Below are 23,500 nucleotides of genomic sequence, written 5' to 3'. Positions count from 1 at the left end.
TGAACAGTAAGGTAATTTGAGACAATGAAATCTTGGAACCTAAAAAAAGCATCAAGTCTCTAATAATTTTCATTTATAAGCTCAACAATTTGCTTCTTTTCATGGCATAAGCTTTTCATTAGTGTGTCTGTGGTGTGGCCAACTGTTCAACATGCCTTCATTGTGCTGAGAGTTGGCATCAAAGTCGCATCTCCTGACTGGTCTTCTGCCTTGTCCATTGCTCATTTTACTGCTTTGTTCAAGCAAAGAAATGGAAATGCATTGTTTGTTTAAAATGCAATATTAAAGATTTGATCGATATTATGATGATAGAGACGAATGTCAATAGAGAGCTAATAACAGGGTCTGCAATAATGTATATGATGACAGTGTTTCCGATAAATAATAGCATATTTGAGTGCTACATGAGTTATATTAACATTTGGAGTAATTAATTCTGTCTTTGGTGTGTACATGTCTACAGGTGGCGTGGCCAGAGCTAATTGCGATCAGGAAAGCATGCATTAGTCTGGAGGAAGACTACAGGCCAGGCATCACCTATATTGTGGTCCAGAAACGGCACCACACACGTCTCTTCTGCTCTGATAAGGCTGAGAGGGTCAGTATGAATTCACTCTGCCCTAAACTGTTTTTTGTTTTTGTTTTGTTTTTGGCATAGATTTGCAGTGTATACGTGCTAACAGTGGACAAGTGCATCACTGCATGTGAAAACAGACTATGTCTATTTCAATGACTTCTGTATCACGTGGGTCACCTAACTGATCAGTCTGTCCCCTCCCCCACAGGTTGGGAAGAGTGGTAATGTCCCAGCTGGCACCACAGTTGACAGCACCATCACACACCCCTCCGAATTTGACTTCTACTTGTGCAGCCATGCTGGGATCCAGGTGAGGGCTACAGCACCAACACACACACCCACGCATACAGCTTGAGTTGTGCAAATACCCAAGTTGTCCTGTGTAAAACGTAAATGAATTGTCAACAGCTTATGTAAAACACTTTCAAATGATGTACACACAAACAAGTACAATGCTAGAACTAAGTTCAGCTCAAAGCAATTTTTTTTTCAAAAATATTATACACTAAAAGAGCAAGTAAGCGCTTGTTATTGGCATGTCTATGCCTGCTCACCTTTTGAAAAGGTGTAAAAAAAGGGTTGGAAAGCAAGATGACAGTGATGGTGGTGTGGGGTAGACTGACGATGACAGTGTTGTAGAACACCTTTGCACCCCAGCTTCTCATAAGTCTACCCAGAGAGTTTAATTTGCTTAATACTATTGTGTTGCCTTTCTGATTGCATCATATTCTATGGTCTAACATGGAGGACCCCACATGGGTTGCTTACACTACATGAGTCTTGGTACTTTGGATGCTCCTATATTAACAAGGGAATTTGGAGGGGGTTGATCTTAATTTGCGTTTTTCCCTGGATGTAAGAGCATAGATTTTCTCCATCAAAGTGGCTGTGTGATGCCTCTTATTTTTGTTGAATTTATCATGAGGGCAGTTAGTTCTAACAGCTACAACCCACAGCAACATGTTTTGGGGGAAAAAAAAGGTTTGCTACTCCTTTAGGGAATAATGTCTGACAGGGTGATTTTATTTTTAAATGTGATACTGGGTGTGACCTGTAATCATGCTGCACTTACAACCCAAGTAATACACAAGACTAGGTCAAAACTTAGTATATGGCTGGACCGTGTATGGGCAATGTTTGAAATTGTGGCCAGTTTCTTACAGGGATAGTCAGTGGTAGTGTGTATAAAGTTAATTCCGGGAAATTGAATGTTCATCTGCATATTTCTGTAATGGTCCTAGTGATATTTGTTGTTAAAGTTACTGAAGTAGCATATCACATGACATGGATAAGCTACGTTCGAGTATAAAAAAATGGTTATAAATGCAGTTGCAAGAACAATACTTTCCAGTCATCTCTTGGGATGTTTGAGAACTTAATTTAATTACAAGTAAATTAATTGCAATTAAATTATATTCTAATTATCTGCCAACTCCCCCTCTTTCTTTTGTTTCTATCTGAAGATGTCTAGTTTTTCTAAGACTCATTCTGTACTGAGTGTTTTGTCAGAGTGATTGTTATTTGGGGTGCTTTAACTGTGGGCTCACCCTCATGCTTCTCAGCACATGGAGAGCTGTTTTCTCCCCATATATACTCTATGCTGGACTGTTACAGTGCATAACCAGATGTGAAAAGAGCAGAAAATTATTCCATTGTTAGCATTTCAGTAATATTTACAAGTAGCAATATACACTCACTGGCCACTTTATTAGGTACACCTTGCTAGTACCGGGTTGGACCCGCTTTTGCCTTCAGAACTGCCTTAATCCTTCGTGGCATAGATTCAACAAGGTACTGGAAACATTCCTCCAAGAGTTTGGTCCATATTGACATGATAGCATCACGCAGTTGCTGCAGATTTGTCGGCTGCATATCCATGATGCGAATCTCCCGGTCCACCACATCCCAAAGGTGCTCTATTGGATTGAGATCTGGTGACTGTGGAGGCCATTTGAGTACAGTGAACTCATTGTCATGTTCAAGAAACCAGTCTGAGATGATTCGAGCTTTATGACATGGCGCGTTATCCTGCTGGAAGTAGCCATCAGAAGATGGGAACACTGTGGTCATAAAGGGATGGACATGGTCAGCAACAATACTCAGGTAGGCTGTGGCGTTGACACGATGCTCAATTGGTACTAAGGGGCCCAAAGTGTGCCAAGAAAATATCCCCCACACCATTACACCACCAGCCTGAACCGTTGATACAAGGCAGGATGGATCCATGCTTTCATGTTGTTGACGCCAAATTCTGACCCTACCATCCGAATGTCGCAGCAGAAATCGAGACTCCTCAGACCAGGCAACGTTTTTCCAATCTTCTATTGTCCAATTTTGGTGAGCCTGTGCGAATTGTAGCCTCAGTTTCCTGTTCTTAGCTGACAGGAGTGGCACCCGGTGTGGTCTTCTGCTGCTGTAGCCCATCTGCCTCAAGGTTCGACGTGTTGTGCGTTCAGAGATGCTCTTCTGCATACCTCGGTTGTAATGAGTGGTTATTTGAGTTACTGTTGCCTTTCTGTCAGCTCGAACCAGTCTGGCCATTCTCCTCTGACCTCTGGCATCAACAAGGCATTTTCGCCCACAAAACTGCCGCTCACTGGATATTTTCTCTTTTTTGGACCATTCTCTGTAAACCCTAGAGATGGTTGTGCGTGAAAATCCCAGTAGATCAGCCGTTTCTGAAATACTCAGACCAGCCCGTCTGGCACCAACAACCATGCCACGTTCAAAGTCACTTAAATCACCTTCTTCCCCATTCTGATGCTCGGTTTGAACTGCAGCAGATCGTCTTGACCATGTCTACATGCCTAAATGCATTGAGTTGCTGCCATGTGATTGGCTGATTAGAAATTTGCGTTAACGAGCAGTTGGACGGGTGTGCCTAATAAAGTGGCCGGTGAGTGTATACCGTTCTTCTGTGTGCGATAATTGTGGAATGGGCTGGAACTGCTGCACCAAATCAATTTGAAAGAGCAACAGCAAATAGGGAAACTCCCACTTCCGTGTTTACCAGTGACCTCGTTGGTCAGCCAACCAATGGGGTAACTTCAGTGAGGTCACCTGATCCAGTGGCCCGATTGTGTAACTCGATCACTCAGTCACTCTAAACATGGTCGCTCAGCAACATTCGCGTTTGCAGGGCTGGTCTGGTCCAGCCAAAAATATCTTCAAGGGCAGCACAGCTTTTACACAATTGTTAGCAACAAATGTGCACTGTTTATTTTTTCTATTTAATGAAAGTAACATCTATGTATGTAAACAAATAACATAAAAAGAGGAACATTCTCTTAACACTCTTAGCTGTCCTTTACGTGAGCTATCAGTATGCCTGGAGCACGTCTTTGTGACCAATCAAATTGCGGGGCTGTGACTACCCATTTTATAAATCATTGGGCCAGATATTTGTGATTTGAAATTGGCTGTGAAATTGATATGATGTAGAATGAAACCTGCACAGTACTGACACATAATAATAATAATAATAATAATACATTTTATTTGTGGGTGCCTTTCAGAGCACTTGAGGACACCTTACAGAACACAATAAAAAAAACAAGCAGGCCGCTCTGATGGCCGAGCGGAATAACCCACCGTTCTTGCAACCCGCTCATCATGTGTCTGGGAGGTTCATATCCCAGACTCGCCGTAACCGGTCACGGCCAGAGTTTCCACGGGGTAAGGCATTCATTAGGCCGCCCTTACCTGAGGGATAGTGGGTGTAGATCGGTGTAGTGTTCGGGGACTCGTCGTTCTCCAGCGACCCCTCTGGCCCACCCGGGCGCCTGCAGCCAAGCAACTGAAAGCATTCTCCCTACGCCTCCTTCGCGGCCTGAAGGTGATGCAATCCATGCGAGGCTTCAGCATGTAAAATAGCGAGAGCAGCTGACACGAGTTTGAAGGAAGCTGGTGTTACGACTATCTCCTTCCTGTGGAAACGTGAGCCAGGGGAGTTATTCGACAAGAGTTCCGGACATATGCCATTGGGTTAATCGGGTGGGATAAGGGGAAAAACTAGAAATAAATGTATTAAAAAAAAAAAAGAGAAGAAAAATTAAAGAAAAAACAAGCAGCACTGTACCAGACAGCATAAAATCAAAACAAAACAGGTTAGACAAGAAAAAGTTAATACACCAGATAAGTATAAAATCATCATCTGCACAAAACTCAATGAAGTGTGTATCAGACTGAATATGCCAGTTTGAAAGTGTACGTTTTGAGATGGGATTTGAAGGTTGAAAGAGAGTCAATGTTGCGAATGTCTTGTGGGAGAGAGTTCCATAGGTGGGGGGCAGAATGACTGAAGGCTCTAGACCCCATGGTAGGCAAGTGGGCCGATGGTGTAGTGAATTGGAGAGCAGAAGAGGATCTGAGAGTGCGGGAGGGTGTGTGGATATGAAGGAGTTCGGAAAGATACGAAGGAGCTAGGTTATTAAGAGCTTAAAGGTGAGGAGCAGGATCTTGAAGTCATGCAGACATACAGACTGTTACAAGCCATCTCCCCGCAGGGCACCAGCCGTCCTTCTCACTACCACGTCCTGTGGGATGATAATTGCTTCACGGCCGATGAGCTGCAGCTACTCACCTACCAGCTGTGCCACACCTACGTCCGCTGTACGCGCTCAGTGTCCATCCCAGCTCCAGCCTACTATGCCAGGCTGGTTGCCTTCCGTGCCCGCTACCACCTGGTGGACAAAGACCATGACAGGTGAGGTGCACTGCAATGTAATCAATACCAGGACTTTTACACGGCCCTGGTTTGCCAAAGAGGACTTGCTCAGATATACATAGATGTTTTTAGCTTTCCTTATTTTGTTTATGGCAGCATGTGACCAGGGGCAAGTCATATGATGGGACATTGCATGTCCAAGATCAGCTTTGCATTTTGAAATCACACTTTTCTGCATTTGACCTCTTTCTATCATTGAAGGGTCATCAAATATTAAAATGGCTTGTGTGCAATCGCATCCTATGTTAGTGGGAGAACATTGTAATTTTAGTGGTGGGAACTTTATTGTTCTTCCCGCTTAACTATTTTATGCCTTCTTCCTTTGTTTATTTTGCTTTCTGTGTTCAGTTTAATTACATTTTCTCTGGAATATTATGATAAAACAAGTCTTTGCTTTGTCTTGCAGTGCGGAGGGCAGCCATGTATCGGGCCAGAGCAATGGCCGGGACCCCCAGGCATTGGCCAAAGCTGTTCAAATCCATTATGACACCCAGCACACCATGTACTTTGCCTGAGCTAGCGAACATGCCAGCCAGCCAGCCTGCCAGCCGGCACCCTTCTCTTGTCCGTCTGTCTGTAGCTTTCCTTTTACCAGTCTTTTCTTCTACAGTATCTCATCTCTGCTCAGATTGTCTCTGTCTCTCTCTATATCGCTATCTCTCTCAGCATTTTTTGAAACTACACCAAAAGCGACGCAAATCCAGGGGAATCTGCAGAATCTTGCCATCTAGCAAGTCTAGGGGCCGGCTGGGGTCGGGGGTCACCACCCAGCATTTCAAATTAAGCCGCCTTTCTAACCAGCAATTCTGCACTGAGAGACCTGAGGGTTTTCAATGCACAAAACAAAAACAAACCAGTCACACATACTACAAGTTGAGCCATTATTTTGTGTTTGTTTTTATTTTCCAACTTTGAATGTCTGCTCTTGTTTTTGTAAGATACACTGAGCAAGGAAATGGACTGGCGCCATTCGTGTCAGGGCAGCTCTTCCCGGCTAAGCAGGACTCTTATCTACTACTTTTACCTCAAAGCCCCTTTGGGCAAAACTGTCACAAGGTCTTGGGTTCTATTTTTTTTTTTTCGGGTGGTGGGGATGGGACTGCATGAAAAGAGGCGGAGGGGAGTTGACCTTTTTAGAACATGTATATTTTTTTCCTTTTTATGAGCGTGTGTATTAACTTTTTCTCCTTTACGGTCTTTTACAAACGAGGTGATCTGGGTGTCCATGCCCATTACTACTTTGCTCCCATCTTGGTGAAGAAGTAAGAAGTGTGTGTGTGTCTGTGTGTGTCTGTCTGTGTGCATGCATGTATGTGTTTCTGTATATACATTCACTGCTGTGTGTGTGTGTGTGTGTGTGTGTGTGTGTGTGTGTGTGTGTGTGTGTTTCATGGCAGGCCACTGAATTGTAAAGGGAAATCAAGGCGATAACTGCTGTAAATGCCTCAGATTTGATGTTTTTTATATTCACATACATATATGACATATATTTACATCTATAGAAGCAACTTTGAAACAACTTAACAAAGGTGATATTCGGCTCAGTCCTGATCAGTTACCAGCTGAAATTTTTTCCATTACTTTGTACTTGTGATCTGGCCTAGTGGTCTGCAGTCATACCATAGAGAGCCATGTATAAACATGCTTTCATTCAAACTTAACACTGTGCCAACCGATTTTCACCAATTGACCCACCTTCAATATAGAAGCGGGAACAAATGAGGGAAATCAGCTGGTTGGGTGTTGGCTTCTAATAAGAGTGTACACTTGGCCCTAATGATACATTGTTGGAGACCGCTGTGTTAATTTGTCTGGAGTGCAAGATGGGCGTCATTTGCACTATTGGGAGAAATCTGCTGCTGCTCTGTGCCTGGAAGATCAGTGAAACCCAGAAAAGTAATAGAATTTGTTTCAAATAGGAATTGTATTCAGGGCTGACATAGTAGCTGTAGTAGCCGTGGTCTGGCCTGTGACTGGCTCAGCATTGGGACCTGTTGAACGGCTGAAGGCATTAAACACGGATGCAGTGTGGGTTTACCGGCCTTGCTGTCTGTGTGAACTAGCGGGATCTGTTTTCCTTGGACCTGATTATCTGAAAGGTTTTGACACTGATCGACCGAGCATGGTTTTTATTGTTGATAGACATTTTGTAGAGGGCCGGAACCACAAGCTTTGTTTAATTTTTGTTTGTTTTTGTTCTTTGGTTTGAGGTCCCTTTTGCTTCCACTGGCCAATTCATTGCACTGATCCGGGACGCTAGGCAAGCACCAGAGGGCACTCTCTATCTCTTACCTTTATGCATTTATACATAAAAATCAACAAAGCAGATTTGTAAGAGTTTAATATAAGACATTTTGTGGCTATCTTAAAACCTGTTGTTTAGGATTAGTAGTTTACCATTGTTGTCGTTGTTGTTGATATCGTTGTTGTTCTTAATGTTACTATTGTGATGAAATGTCTACGGCCAGCAGCAAAGCCAGGTGTGTAGTTTTAAATAGTGGGATTTCAGGAATCGAGTTAAGTTTAGTTCAGATTACGAGGTAGAGCTTTTGGTTGGAGAACATTTTTGTAGCATTTTTGGCCAAAGGCGAGAGAAAGCAGCTCCCATGATGGAATTGTTAAAGTTCCCTTCCTGATTTTTTTTTTAACGAGTAAAGAAGGTCTGGCTTCGACTACTGTCCACTGGAAAAAAAAACGATTATTCAGTGACGTCACAGGAAATCTGACCGGTAAACCAGATACGTGTGCGTCAGGTGAACGCGGCTGCCATTAGCGTCTCGGTTTGATCAGATGGATGGAGACAATCAGGAATCGTAACCAGCGTGATCCATGATCGAGGGGACCGATTTTGGGGTGGGGGGGGGGTTGGATACAGACAATGAGTCGAATTTTTAGACTTTGACATAAACACCGATTTCTAGTTTGTGTGTATTTGAACACGTATACCCAGCTGAAAGTCTCTACTACTAACTATTTTATGTATAATGTTTTTATGCGTGTAAACTCCAGATTCGATGAATTAATGATAAAAGCATAAGCACTGCCCTTGGACCCCCTGTACTTACACTTGGCAAGCGGTTTTTCATGGGCGAAATGTGACGCAGGCCACAGTGGCAGCTGTACGAGTGGCGCCCCCCTCCCCCGTCGGTGCTCGTAAACGGCACAAAGGGACGTCGGATCTATGGCGGCTTGGGAACAGTCTGCGTGCACGCCTCGTCAGGGGGGACAGCTCAGTGAAAACCCTTTTGTAATAAACCACCCGTAAAGCAGCAGGTTTGCTATGAATGAGTTTGAGCCGCCTGCCTGTCGAAGGCGTGGGCGTTGGCCGACGGAAGAAGCTAGAAAACCGGGAGGGGGGCCGGTGGGGTATGGGGAAGGTGTTGTCCAGGCATTGCATGCAATAAGACTTTGTTTTCCTTTGTCCAGGCTGGGGGGGAGGGGCAGATCTGTTTTTCTTTAAACGTGCACTAGATTGATCAATCCAAGCGGGCTGTGGGTTTTTTTTTTTTAATATTCTGGTGTCTGAAAGTCCATAAAACTAATCTCTGAGGGAATGATTGGCTGTTTTGACGCCCTTGAAATATGAGTTATGGAAAACCGCAAGGAGTTTTTGCATTGGGCGGTTTTTTTTAAAGGCTCAGCAGCCCACTCCCCATTTTGAACATGACATTATAAAGCAATATTAGCCCAAAACCAAGATTTAAAATGTGGAAAATCAAAGCTATAATTCTTCCTGTTGTGGCTGTTCTACTCTCGCTCTTGCCGTTGTGTCTCTCTATACTTATTTTTGCTTGTATCAATCAGTGGGAATGTGCATTTGGTGGAAATAGCTCGGTAGGCTCTAAAAACTTTTTTTAAATAAGTAATAGAAAAATAGACTTTGCTCGCCTGCATGCCAGAGTATTGTCCTTTAAAAAAAAGAAAAACTCTTCAGAATCATATTTATTATGAGACAGAAAAAAAATATAAAAATTTTTTTTGGTAAATGTTTTATCAATTTAGTGAGGCTGTTTTAGGCTAGCAATGTTTGTCCAGTCTCTCGAAGATGTATTAAAGATTTATACACAAAACGTCAGTAACGTTGGAGGCACAAGCTCTTACCCGAGGCGATGAGGGGGGAGGGGTCTGGTCTTTGAGCCGTGTCCAAATTCAAACGAGGTACTTTCTTCACACGCGGACCCGTCAAAGACCTTTAACCCCTCCCTCTTCCGGCCAGGCTAGCGATGCGAGCATCCGGTTCTGTCTCCTCCTTCCTGGCTCGTGCCCCCTGGCCACGACTCTCGGCTCTCCTGTCTCGATGGGCTCATCTGCTGGCCTCTCGCAAATGCACTTCCTCTTTGTGTGGCGGTTCGGCGAAAACAAACAAACAAACAAACAAACCCCACTGCATCCACGAAACAGGATTACCTCTTTTTAACCTTTTTAAAAACAATCAAAAAAGATCCACAGTTCTTTTTTGTGCCCCAATTGAAAGAGAGCATGATTTATTTTTTAATTCCTCTGACTTTGATATATATTACTATCTTAACGGATTTGTAATTTGACATTGTGTATTGTGTAATTTTATTTTTATTATTTTTTTCAGTTTTGGTTCCTCGTTCGGGGTGTGTTAGTTCTGCTCTGCAGTGTTTTGTTTTTTTTGGTTTTTTTTTTGGGCGTTTTTTTTCTGCTAGTGGTCTCTGAGCTGTCTTTGTCCAATTGCAATCGACTCATAATATTGGAGCAGTCTGACCTTTTTTGGGGGGGGGGATGCTTGCACCCCTGATAAGAGTGCCCAATCAGTCACTGTCATTGCTATTATGTGACATGTTAATAATTTTTTTTTTTTTTTTTAGCCTGCAGGGAATTACTTGTGTTAATGTGCAAAGTAATAAATTGGTATTTTATGCCTATATCCCAGCTGGTGGATATTGTCTTCATTGATCTGTTGGCGTCACCCTTCACATGGTCGTCTTATGTGGCGATGAACTTCAGGGGCGCCGCAATGGGGGGGGGGCACTTTTACCCTCTCTCCACATTTTTTTTCAAGTCAGGAATCCAAGTCCAGTTGCACTTGATTCAACTCCTTTGGACAAGTTAGGAATCCTTGTATCCCCGCTAATGCTACTATATTGCAACACTTACGGTAAAAAGACGTTTCAATCAATCCCGTCCACTCTAAGAAATTAGGTCAAATCAAGCACGTAGACACAAATCGGCAAGACTATTCACATTTTAATCCAATCAAATGGTACATTGCAACACATCAAATGCATTGTAGCCTACATAGCAACCAATAAAATGTGTGTTTGCGTTGTTTGTCTGTTTGAGCCGTTAACTTGGCTAACGTCGGCTCTGCTGGCTATCAATATTGCGAACACATGCTTCTGCAAACATGTCAAAAGAACCAGTGAATAAGAAATTAAAATACAGCCAAACTAAACTTTAACAGTAATGTTAAACCCCCGCCGTCCACAACTCCATTGGAGCCTGGCCCCCCAAATCGAGAACCAGCGCAGCCAGAACCCTGAAGCAGGAGCTCCAGGACCGGGACTGTTGAACCGCCAGCATACAACCGAAATATTATTGTAGCGTGCACGGATAGCCCTTGGCTAACGGGTAGACTGGTTAACGTTGTCGCCCGCTGTGCGGGAGATACGGGTTCGCGTCCCGGCTGTGGCGACGGTTCCCGGGCTGCCCCCTGATTCGCTGCATTGGTGTCAGAAGTGGGATCTCGTTCATCCATTCATGCGCGTCACTAATTGGATGATGAGGCATTTGGCTACCTTAAGAGTGTCATAGTTACTCCCGCCGTTTACCCGCGTTTCATTGAATTTCTTCTCTTCACTTTGACGTTCAGAGCACTGGGCAGAAATCAAATCAACTCCCGCTGAGGGCCTTCGCGATGCTTTAATTAAGCAGTCGGATTCCCCTGGTCCGCACCATTTCTAAGTTAGCTGCTAGACGCCAGCCGAGGCGACCCGCCGGGGAGGGGGGACCCCGCCCGTCGAAAATTAACGTGTTACCATCTCAAACATTAACGTATAAAAATAGTGAGTAGAGACACGTACACATAATATTTTTACGTGTTAACACGTAGAGTTTGGTCGTGGTTACGCGTAAAAAAACGTGTCAACACGTTTATTACCAAATATTACGTTAAAATGTTACGTGTTAACGTGTACAAATAATATTTTCACGTGTTAACACGACCAAACTACGTGTTAATGTAACCCCCTATGATATTACAATAGTTAATTTACATTTATCGGTACTTATGCCTAATTCGGTACTGTCACTTTAAGAGACGGTGATGCTACGTCAGGCTTGCTGGGCGGTACTCTGCATTACATTCTATGCGAGCTGGCAGATCGCCAGTCGTTACCCTGATTGCAAGCCTGAACATTTTTATTTCTTATATTAGATAAGCATGTGTAAACCTATCAGTACCATGTGTAACACATTTTGTGTTGAATATCTTAAGTACCCTGAAAAGTAAAGGTTTAAATGTCGTGGTTCATAAATGTATTTGCAACGTTGATATGACTAGCCTATGGCTACTAGCCTTCACCCCACTATGTGTAGCTAGCGTTAGCCACAACATGTGAATGTAATTCTTTGCTATACCGTGGTTTTAATATCTTCTAGAGGTTGATGTATTTCGGAAATGTTTACAAATGTTCACATTAGGTTTGTTTCGTTTTGTTCTGTGAGTAGAAAATATTGTAGGTGGTAATTTTCTTAATGTCAATTTCCATCGTAGTATGTATTTTGCAATAGCAGTTAAACTTGTACTCTTCTGCATTGCATTCAGTGCGAGCTGGCAGATCACCAGTCGTTACCCTGATTGCAAGCCTGAACATTTTTATTTTCTATATTAGCGAACTGGTGTTTGGACACGGCCCACAACCTAGTCATTAAGGTTGCGTCTTCCCGCTATTTGACTTTGGGACCGGATGTGGTCGACAGATTCATCCGTCCTAAATCGTCCACCATTGACTGCGTAGCGCCTCCTGTTGGCGAACTCGATGAACTGTGAACCAAGAAACAACGGATTTATTCAAGTAAGACTGTTCCAGTAGCCATTCACTTCCTGGATTTATTCAAGTAGAACTTCCAGTTAAGGGCCCCAACGAGATATCTCCTTTTGTTTATTATTTTGTTTATTTGGGTGTTGTGCACAACAGGGGTATTGCAGCGCTGCAACATATCAGTGTATAATTCATACTTATATTTTGCTTTTTTTTTTTTGTATTTGCAAACCGTCATATGAATATTGGTACATACTGTTATTCCCTATCTACATCTACCTAAGGTATAATTCCATGCAACTCTACTTACCTTGTGCCTCATCCAGATTATTCACACACAGTCAACTCATACTATACCTGACCTTGAGGTAAAATTCTATCCTTATTAAAGAAGGGTTACATAGAATAAATTGGTGCTCAACGTGGGGCTGTGTGACTGAAATAATCTTCTGTTGGTCCAAAGCACACAGAGATTGTTGTAGAAAACATGGAGTTATGCAAACAATATAAATTTGACAGTGAACGCTCAGTTATCTTAAAGAACGTTGATCCCCAGACGGACCATAATGACTTATCAGAGGCCTTTCGATTACTTGGAAAAGTAACTAAATTCAAACAGATTGATGATGTTATCTAATCTGGCATCCTTTGTGAATTTGAGGATAAAGAAACAGTCCTGTTACTAGACTCAGACCATGTTGACCCATCTTCTGGCCAGTACTGGACCATAGTTCCCGTTACTAAGGATGACAAACCATCACCTAAAAATATTGAAGCTGCCTCTGATCAGTTTTTCAATGATGTTATTCAGGGTATGGTGGAGGAGTTCCAAGAGAATATTAAGAAAGTAGCTTCTGTTCACAAGGGTGATGCTTAAACCGGCTTCACACACTCATGCAGAGTAGTGGAACGCAAAGGGCTCACTACAGGAAATCCTGACTTGCAGTTGTTAAAGCAGTTTGTGCGTGATTGTTGGGACGATTCCCTAATAACCCATCTGAAACTGAGAGATTACATGGCAGAAGCACACAGACAATAGGTGACATACTTTGAGCTTCTGTTCATGGTGAGGTCGTTTGAGGCAGAGAGGGAGTCAAAAGAAAATAGAAAGAAGCGCCATTTGGGAAACACTCTTTTGAAAGCCCACAGCAGTGTGCACGTCGCAGCCGATCCATTGGTTAGAAGTAAAGCAACGAATGTTTCCTCCACTGAAAATTCACTGTTGGACAAAGTGGAGCTATTTTTAAAAAGAGCGAGCTAAACTCAAAGTCAGCAGTACGGGAGGTCCAAAATCAGACATGACACCCTTCAAGGGTAAAGCAAAAAAGAATACTTCTGGATCATACAATGAGGTTTCACGCAAACAAAATGGGTTCTGCTATCAGTGCGGACGGGACGATCACCACCTGCAACGCTGCTCAAACCCTGCAAATGCTGAGCTAGTGCAACGGAAGCTGATCGCTGGCCACAAGAGTAAAATGTTGCCGTCACAACCACTTGAGTCCTCTCCAACAGAGCAGTTAAATAGCTAAGAGCCTCTGTTGAAGGACAGACAGAGGCTTGCAATAAGAAAAATGTCCAATCATCCTCGACTTCTCTGTTGAATCATAGGTCTGAGTTAAATTCATCTGAAGCAATCCCCGCAGGGCTGGTGGGAGACTCGTGTGAAGGTTTAGCCTATTTAGATGGTGTCCACTGTAAATGTCTAATAGACACAGGGTCTCAAGTTACCTGTTTATCAGAATCATTTTATCGTCAGAATTTAGGTCACAGAGAACTCTATTCTGTTAATGATCTACTACATATTGAAGGTGCAGCAGGGCAAGTAGTTCCCTATTTGGGCTATATTGAAATTGAACTACGTTTTCCTAAAAACGTGTGGTACAGGATCCAAGTTTAATGTGTTGGTTCTTATTTGCCCAGACCAACCTTACAATAGTAACATGCCATTTTTGGTGGGGATGAATTTACTGAAAAGTCTTGTTAGGGACTGTCAAGAAAAGAGTGGTGGCAAAGACTGGCATCAGTTACAAATACACCCAGAGTGGGTGGTGGCCTATTCAAGTTATCTTGCGAGGCAAAGCAGTTGTCAAGGTAATGCAAAATCAATGCAAGTCAGGCTTCAATCTCAATCACCTATTACTATTGCCAGCAATGAAGTGAAAGAATTAAAAGGCAATTTTCACATTTTGGCCAATAAAAAGGGTTTCCAAGCATTGCTAACTGCACCTGAAATCTATTCCTGCCCTGGAGGCCTAGTGGTGTACAATCAACTATTACACGTGTCCCCCAGGTCCCACCAAAAAGTCAAACTTATGGTGCAGAATATCTCAGAACATGACATTACCCTCCAACCAAAGCGCATTATAGCTGAATGCATGGAAGTAACTTGGGTCAGAGAGTTAGGCTGTGAGAATATAGCCCAAAGTAGACTTTCTCAAAACAAATATCCTGTCACCTCTATGCACATGAACACGACTGTGAAAGAAAAGGAATCAGAATCCGTGGATTTCAATGCAATGCTGGCAAACTCCCCAGTACCTGAGGCCTGTAAAGAGCATATGGTATCCAGGCTTACCAGAGAGGCGAAGCAGGCGTTTTCCTCTCATGACTTGGATGTTGGACACATTCATGGTGTTTCACACAAAATTGAACTCGCTGATCACTCACCTTTCAAGGAAAGAACACGGCGTGTCTCACCAGCTGATTTTGAAGATCTCAGAAACCATCTTCATGAACTGTTGTCCACTGGGATAATTGAAGAGTCAAGTAGCCCATTTGCCTCCGCTATAGTTTTGGTCCGTAAGAATGCAGGCGACTGAACAAAGTCACAAACAGAGACGCGTACCCACTCGAGACATTCTCACTGCTTTCTGGCTCAAAGTGGTTTTCTGTATTAGATCTTAAAAGCGGTTATTACCAAATCGAAGTGGATGAAGACGGCAGGGTCTTGTCTTAAAAGTAAAAGTTTAAATGTCGCGGTTCATAAATATATTTGCAACATTTTTATTTCTTATATTGGCGAACTGGTGTTTGGACACGGCCCACAACCTAGCCATTAAGGTTGCGTCTTCCCGCTATTTGGCTTTGGGACCGGATGTGGTCAGCAGATTCATCCGTCCTAAATCGTTCATCATTGTCTGTGTAACGCCTCCTGTTGGCGAACTTGATGAACTGAGAGCCAGGAAACCACGGATTTATTCAAGTAAGACTGTTCCAGTAGCCATTCACTTCATGGATATATTTAAGTATAACTTCCAGTTAAGGGCCCCAACGAGATATCTCCTTTTGTTTATTATTTTGTTTATTTGGGTGTTGTGCACAACAGGGGTATTGCAGCGCTGCAACTTATCAGTGTATAATTTATACTTGTATTTTGCATATAGTATATATATATATTTTTGTATTTGCGAACCATCATATGAATTTTGGTACATACTGTTATTCCCTATCTATATCTATCCAAAGTATAATTCCATGCAACCCTACTTACCTTGTGCCTTGTCCAGATTATTCACACTCAGTCAACTCATACTATACCGGACCTTGAGGTAAAATTCTATCCTTATTAAAGAGGGGTTACATTAACATGTAAAAATATTATGTGTACATGTTAACACGTAGTGTTTGGTCGTGTAACACATAATATGGCCTATGGTAAGATGGCCTCCGTGACTCCCCGTTCAAACCCCGTACTTAACCGCGTACACTATACTGCTGTTTGTGGCGGGGAACCTGATCTTTGGGGTGGACCAACTTCTAACGCAGTGTTTTTTGGGGTTTGAAAGCAACTGAAACGCGGTGTCTGGAAAATACGCGTCTCAATTTTTCCGACTCCCGCCACATACGGAATCGCCACTGGTTTACGCGTAAGCAGCTGTTGTCCTTCTTCTCTCTTCGATTGGCTGGTGCACTGTTTGGGCATCTTCCTGGCTTTGACAAATGCCCAGTTAGGATAACCACAATTGACCAAGGCCTGTTTGATATGGGATTTCTCCCTTTCCCCGGCCGCTTTGTCGGTGGGGATGTTGTCAGCTCGGTGGTACAACATCCTGATGACTCCTAGTTTGTGCTCGAGTGATGGTGAGAGTTGTGTCAAGAGAATGGCACAACACAGAAGAGCTAACACATATTTTTCCAAACACCATGTCCCTGTTGCTTTCAAACCCCAAAACATGCTGCACCAGAAGTTGGTCCACCCCAAGGATCGGGTTCCCCGGCACAAACAGCAACATAGTGTACGCGGTTAAGTGCCAGGAGGGTTGCCGTGACTTGTGGGGAAACAAAACAGACACTGGCCATGAGGATGGCACAACACAGGAGAGCTAACACGTCAGGCCAGGACTCCGCAGTCTGCACCTATCTACAGGCCAGTGGCCACTCTTTCAAGGATGAGGATGTGCACATCCTTGATAAGGAGGATCGCTGGTTTGAACGGGGATTCAAAGAGGCCATCTATGTGAAGAGGGGACGACCAGCCCTGAAGCGGGGGGGGGGGGCTAAGAGTACATCTGTCGCCATCTAACAATGCTGTGATTGCAAACATTCCCAAATCCTCTGTGAATAGTACACATGGCCATCGCAACTCTAGTTAATGGTCACACCCATATTTGCATATGAAAGCGGTCGTTGGTTCGGTCATTATGCAACTGTATTGTTTACAAGGGGTGGACTAAACCCTAAACTGCAGTCAGTTGAGGTCACTTAGATGAGTGCTGAAACGTATCTGCCAATAAACGTTGTATCCGGATGAGCTGATTCAACCTTCTTTGATTTTCTCAGCTGGATTATTGAGCATGCGTCAAGACATTGGATGAACTTGCCCCAACCGTCCATTCATCACTATTACTGCACCTGTATGTATTGTCACTAGATGGCAATCTACACCAAAGGCAACTAACTAGGGTTACTCGCTGTCCAGGATCAACCTTTTAAAAATATTACACAGTTGTACACACTTTAACCAATCTTATGTTGCTCTTTGAGAAAGGTAACAACTGTTATTGGTAAGGAATTATTCTTTCAATTTTCTCAAGATTGTGTGCTGATCACTAGTAGCTTTTTTATTGAACTTGTCACTTACATTCTGGGCTTAAGAAACAAAGTTAAAAAAGAGACGTAATTTCTATGTGTACCCAACTACCTGATGTTGATCATGCTGTTATGGTTGTCATGATGGCATTGTTTTTATTCTGTAAAATCTGTTAAAAGGACAGAAGTGTCTACAAATTCAAAGTAAGACATGACAACGTTCAAGGGGTGTGTGTGTGTGGGGGGGGGCAGGTAGATGATTTGTTTTCATCCTATGTGCAGAGCCTCACAAAGTGAATACACGTACACATACTATACATGCCACAGGACATACATAGAGGACAGGGAGACAACAATACATGAACACTAGGTTTCAGAAGGAACAAAGCTCTGGCCCATCTCCAGGTGAGGGACCTGTACCTGTGACCAGATAGTGGCTATGTGAAGACTAGATTAAGGGGGGGGGGGATCCTGAGTTATGATTAGTGCTCTGTCTATCATGGCTTTGTTATTGAGGTCTCATAGGTTGGAGTGGGAAGGCCGATGATGATTTTGGATGCTCTGTGTGAGATGCAGATGAGCCAGTTCCTGATGGTGGAGAAACCGGGGTAGCAGTAAAGTAGTATAGTCTGAATTATACTTTTGTACCAAAATGTGAAAATGCGGTTGGTAATGGGCAGCTCTTTTCCCTCGGTGACATTCAGTTGCAGATGGTTATCCGTGAAGTGGGGGATGGAGAGTTGACAGGCTGCCATGGAGTACTGTGGCCCTTCAGGAGATTGGGCCTGTTCACATAATAGTGGAGTGAATTTTAAAGGTGAACGAGAGTGAAATCACAGCCAACCGTCGGAGGAATACATTGACTGCCTGTATCATTAACCAGATAGAGGAGGCGAAATAGGAAACTAGTATCAATTATATTGAGATTTCTCCCATCCCTGCTGGGAATTACATATAATGGACGGTTTTATTCCACAATCTTAACACAAAGCAAATCTCAGTATTTAGGGAAAAGATGAAAAGACGGGTAACGCGGGCGTCCAGGTAGCGTAGCAGTCTATTCCAACACGAGGATCACCAGTTCGAATCCCCGTGTTACCTCCGGCTTGGTTGGGCGTCCCTACAGACACAATTGGCCATGTCTGTGGGTGGGAAGCATGATGTGGGTATGTGTCCTGGTCGCTGCACTATTATCTATCGCTATTCTTTACAAAACAAGGGAACTGCTGAATAGGAAATGTTTGTGTATATTGTATTGTTCATTGATAATGCCATATCTGTCATACTGTATTGAGGTTTGGGGAAATGTTGATAAAACAAATATAGACCCTATAATTAAACATAAGAAAAGAGCTATTAGAATTATAAATATACTACTCCATTATTTACATGGTCCTGCACCTTAAAATTCTTGGATATCATGTATTCAAAAACATTTTAAATACTTTTACGAGCTAGAAGTAAAAGCCTTCCTGTTTGTAGCCCACATTTTTTAAATTAAGAGAAGGAAACTAATTTAGGAGGGCTGTGTATTTTTTAAATGTAAAGTGAGAACCAGTGTAAAACACAGGCGTGTTTCTGTTTGGGGAGTCAAGCTATGGAATGGCCTTCATGATGAGTTGAAATTGTATAGCTCGCTATTGAGTTTCAGAAAATCTTTAAAATGTAAAATAATTAAGGATTACAATTTGTTATAAATTCTTTTTTCCCCCTTTTGTAATTCCGATATTCAAGGTTAACTTGAGGACTGTATAGGATAGGCAACAATAAGCCTTGGGCTTCAGCCTATTCCTTTCTTGATCATTGATTGGTTGTTTTGTTGTGTGAAATGGACTGATAAATAAACCATTCATCCGTTCAAAAGAAGCGGCTGGCGACTCCACATGTATCGGAGGAGGCATGTGGTAGTCTGCAGCCCTACCCGGATCAGCAGAGGGGGTGGAGCAACGACTGGAACGGCTCGGAAGAGTGGGGTAATTGGCTGGATACAATTGGGGAGAAAAGCAAAAAAAAAAAAAAAATTGAAATTTCAGCACGTTTGTTTTATTTAGTTTGTGAGGGACAACAATAATCCGTTGGTGGCATTACTTAAGGTGGTTTGCACAAAGATAAAAAAAAACCCAGGGTAAGAAAATAAGATCAAAACAGGTGGAAGTGGGGAAGACATGGAGTCTCTGGATTGGTTTTCTTGAATTTCTCAGACCTGCCTGAAGAAATCAGGATATGATGAATTGCCAATATCAAGATATTATGCAGCCAAACTAGACTTAACAAACCACTCGTTGACGTTGCCATACATCTACTTTTTGATTCTCACACTTCTCCACTTTCTCCGGTGATTGCATATCTGTATGAAGGAGAACTTTGTACTGAATTGACATGGAGTGGCCGAGGGGCTCTTGTACACACTTTATAGACGGGTTTCCTGTTTACAAACAGTACTAGGTGCGTGCGCAGCCAGGGGGCAAAACCGCTTTGGTAGTGCTCAAAAGATTATGAGATGCATAATCTTTTGAGAGCTACCAAAGCGGTTTAACAATGAAAATGTTCAACGTTTTCCACCCATCCTTTTGGCGTTTTGGGCAGTTTATTGCACAACAATGGCGTGTCATCTCTGCTGTATCTGAGCTATATCTTGGATAAAATCTCTGCGCTGTAGCCGCTTTCTGCCCCCTGGTTGCGCACGCATCTCTGTGATGACGTTGCACGGAAACCCTCCTTTCAGAATTAACATGGTGCATTTCTCCATTACGCTCCTGCAGCTTTGTTTCCCTTTGCTGATGCCTCCAACAAAAGGTCTGGGATAGACAGACTAAATAAAGGTTACTCATCTATAATAGGTTAAAAACTCGGTATTTGTGTGTGCTCAAATTATGCTACCCCCCCCCCCATCTCTCTCTGTAAATGCATTTACTCCATTTTTGTTATCAAGGGGACAAAATCGCGGTCTTTCCTTCACTTGATGTCGACACATGTAGGGTCATTTGGGTGGCGACATTTGTTCATTTTATAAGGCTATGTGACATTAACTGTAATGTAATCCCCCCTCCCCCCAAAAAAGCTGTATTGAACAAAGGCAACTACAGATAAACACATACGCAATGTGACACTGTTAAGTCGATCACTTCCTGCTCTCTCTCCGTTTATCATTCCCCTTGCTGTTGTCCTGACCACTGTTACCGAGGAGAGTGGAGGTGGCAGAAGAAAGGGAAACCTGAACCACAGATCCTGTTGCCATAATATTTAATTCAACGACACCCGGCCACACCACTGTTCGGTGTAATAGAGATGTGCTGCAGAGTCTTAGTGGACAAAAAAGAAATTTCTAAATATGCGAGATGAAAAACTGCCCCCCCAGATCAATACGTAACTTGTGTAGAATGATTTACCTAGTCACTATAGCACATATGACGGGTAAATTTGAAAAATTGAAAAACTATGGGAAGGACCTTTTAGGCACTGAAGAATCAAATGTGTATCCTTAATATGACCTTCGAAATTATTTGCAGAACACACACACACCCCTACTTCACCCCCTTTGATGTGTGTGTGTGCGTTAAAAAAAAAAAAGTTTGCTCACTTATAGTGGTGCTTGAAATGTTCTAACCCCTTCAGAATGTTCTATATAAATATGACCTAAAACATCAAATTTTCTCACAAGTCCTAAAAGTAGATAGAGAACCCAACTAAACAAACGAGACATTATACTTGATCATTTATTTATTGAGGAAAGTGATCCAATATTACATATCTGCGAGTGGTAAAAGTATGCAAACCTTTGCTTTCAGTATCTGGTGTGACACCCAGCTGGGTGTCATCGGCATAACAATGGTAAGAGAAGCCATGCGAGCGAATAATAGAACCCAGGGATGTCATGTACAGGGAGAAAAGGAGAGGACCCAGAACCAAGTCCTGTGGAACACCTGTAGTCAGTCTGAGAGGCTCTGACACAGATCCCCTCCATGTCACCTGGTAGGAGCGACCCGTCAGGTAGGTTGCAAACATTGAAAGTGCAGAGGCTGTGACACCCAGCCCCTCGCGAGTAGAGGAGGATCTGGTGGTTCACTGTGTCGAACGCAGCTGACAGGTCCAGGAGTATCAGGACAGAGGAGAGAGAGTTTGCTGTCAGAGTGCAGCAATTCTGTCACTGCAAGGAGGGCCGTCTCTGTCGAGTGACCCACAGTGTGTCCTCCCCAGACTGGTTGGGGTCCAGCAGGTTGTTCTGGTGGAGGTACAAAGAAAGTTGGTTAAAGACAGCACGTTTGAAAGTTTTGGATAGAAGGGAAACTGGTCTGTAGTTTGACGTCAGAGGAGTTAAGTGATGGTTTCTTGAGAAGGGGGGTGACTCTAGCAGTCTTGAAGGCAGATGGAAAGCATCCTGTCTGGAGGGAGGTGGGTTAGACAGGGAAGGAGTTCAGGTGCTAGACTGAAGAAGAGGGGAAGGGACCGGGTCAAGGGAGCATGTGGTGGGGCGACTGGATGTGATGAGGTTGAGGACCTCGTCAGGGGAGGTGAGGGAGGGTGCAGAGAGTGGGATAGTGCAAGCAGCACTAACCGGGTGGTGAGAAAAGGAGGCTCTGATGTCGTTTACCTTCTTGTTAAAGAAGTTAGCGAAGTCAACAGGGAGAAGGGAGGAAGTGGTGGGGATTGAAAACGTGTAGAGGGGGTTTCAAAAAGTTTCTTAGGATTAGAGGCAGAGGATAGGATTTTAGAGCGATAGAAGGCAGCCTTAGCAGCAGAAAGGGAGGAGGAGAAAGTGGAAAGAAGAGATTGGAAGTTGAGAAGGTCCTCTGGGGGTTTGCCTTTTCTCCATTTGCGCTTTGTCACTCTCAGGCTCCGTCTGTCGGCACGTACTGAGTCGGTCAGCCAAGGGGCAGGTGGAGTTGGGCGTGCAGGCCTGGAGGTGAGGGGACAGATTGTCCAGAGAAGATCAGCAGCAGGGGATAGGAGAGAGAAATATTCAGGTGTAGGGAGGATAGAGGTAGAAAGCTCAGTGGCAGAGAGAGCGGAGGTGTCTACAGGTGGAAACCACATGGGTAGGGGAAGGGGTGAAGAGAGGCAGCGAGTGCAAGACATGAAATAGTGGTCAGAGAGCTGGAGGGGAGTAACAGAGATTGGAAATGGGACAATGCCCAGCTGGTTGCCGGACTTGTGGGTAGGAGGAGAGGGTGAGAGGTGAAGGTCAAAAGAGGAGAGGAAAGAGAGAAGAGGATCTAGCTTGTTAATGTGGATGTTGAAGTCACCGAGAAGGATAAGTGCAAAGTCATCAAGAGGGAAGGGCGAGACAAGTGTGTCAAGCTCCTCCACAAACTCACCAAGGGGGCCTGGTGGGCGATACACAACCATGATGGTGAGTTTGACTGGATAAGAGACAGTAACAACATGAAATTCAAAAGAAGGTGGAGAAAACTGGAATGGAAACGAGTGTATTCCCATTTCGGGGAGATTAGCAGGCCAGTACCACCACACCGCCTCCCAGCTCTGGGAGTGTGAGAAAAAGAGTACACATCAGACAGAGCTGCAGGTGTGGTAGTGTTTTCTGGCATGATCCAGGTCTCAGAGCAAGGAAGTTGAGGGAGAGCAAGGATGCATAGCCTGAGATAAACTCAGCTTTCGGCACCACAGACTAGCAATTCCAGAGCCCTCCCGTCACCACTTGCTCAACGTTAGTGGAGAGAGAGGGATAGATGAGATTGGTAGGGTCACAGTGCCTAGGAGTGACCCGACTTCTATGCCAGCCCCGGGAAGAGGAAAGGACAGGAATGCGAAGGAAACACATGGTCTATACTAGGTCCACAAAATACAGATGACTGACCGGATCTAAAAACAGCAGTCCGTGCTTGACGAAGTCTTGGTTTGAAAAAGGCGTGCTTGCCTTTGTTCACTCTAGCCTTTGTTCAACCTAGGCTTGTTTGCCTGACGCTTCCAAGTAGCAGCAATGATTTAAAGAACACTGATTGCTAATTGCCTACCATGAGTGCAGGCCACACCCTGGCCACCCAATTGGCCAAAGAGGTACACTGAAAATAGGCCTATTGCCCAGAAACTGGTCGCTTATGTAAAACTCTATGAAACCTCACACAATAGTATTAAAACGGCAAACAGCAAGTTACCAAGGAATATATTTATAAGCTAAAAGGATAACTAAGTCAAAAC

At 43.6% G+C, this 23,500-nt stretch overlaps 1 protein-coding gene across 2 annotated transcripts in view; it reads left to right on the top strand.

The window, feature by feature from the left end:
* The window catches only part of ago4 (argonaute RISC component 4), a 38,139-nt gene extending 29,491 nt beyond the window's left edge, over window positions 1–8,648 (top strand). For both annotated transcript variants that reach the window (XM_056298990.1, XM_056298991.1), the window contains exons 16-19: window positions 464–598; window positions 786–887; window positions 5,083–5,282; window positions 5,710–8,648. In XM_056298990.1, the coding sequence (XP_056154965.1) occupies window positions 464–598; window positions 786–887; window positions 5,083–5,282; window positions 5,710–5,818 (546 nt within the window). In that variant the 3' untranslated portion in view covers window positions 5,819–8,648. The remainder of the gene's footprint in view (window positions 1–463; window positions 599–785; window positions 888–5,082; window positions 5,283–5,709) is intronic.
* Window positions 8,649–23,500: the final 14,852 nt, after the last annotated feature.

The sequence above is a fragment of the Lampris incognitus genome, chromosome 18, assembly GCF_029633865.1.
Source record: "Lampris incognitus isolate fLamInc1 chromosome 18, fLamInc1.hap2, whole genome shotgun sequence".
NCBI lineage: Eukaryota > Metazoa > Chordata > Actinopteri > Lampriformes > Lampridae > Lampris > Lampris incognitus.
The sequence above is the reverse complement of the archived record's forward strand: the minus strand, read 5'-3'. Positions and strand labels throughout refer to the sequence as shown.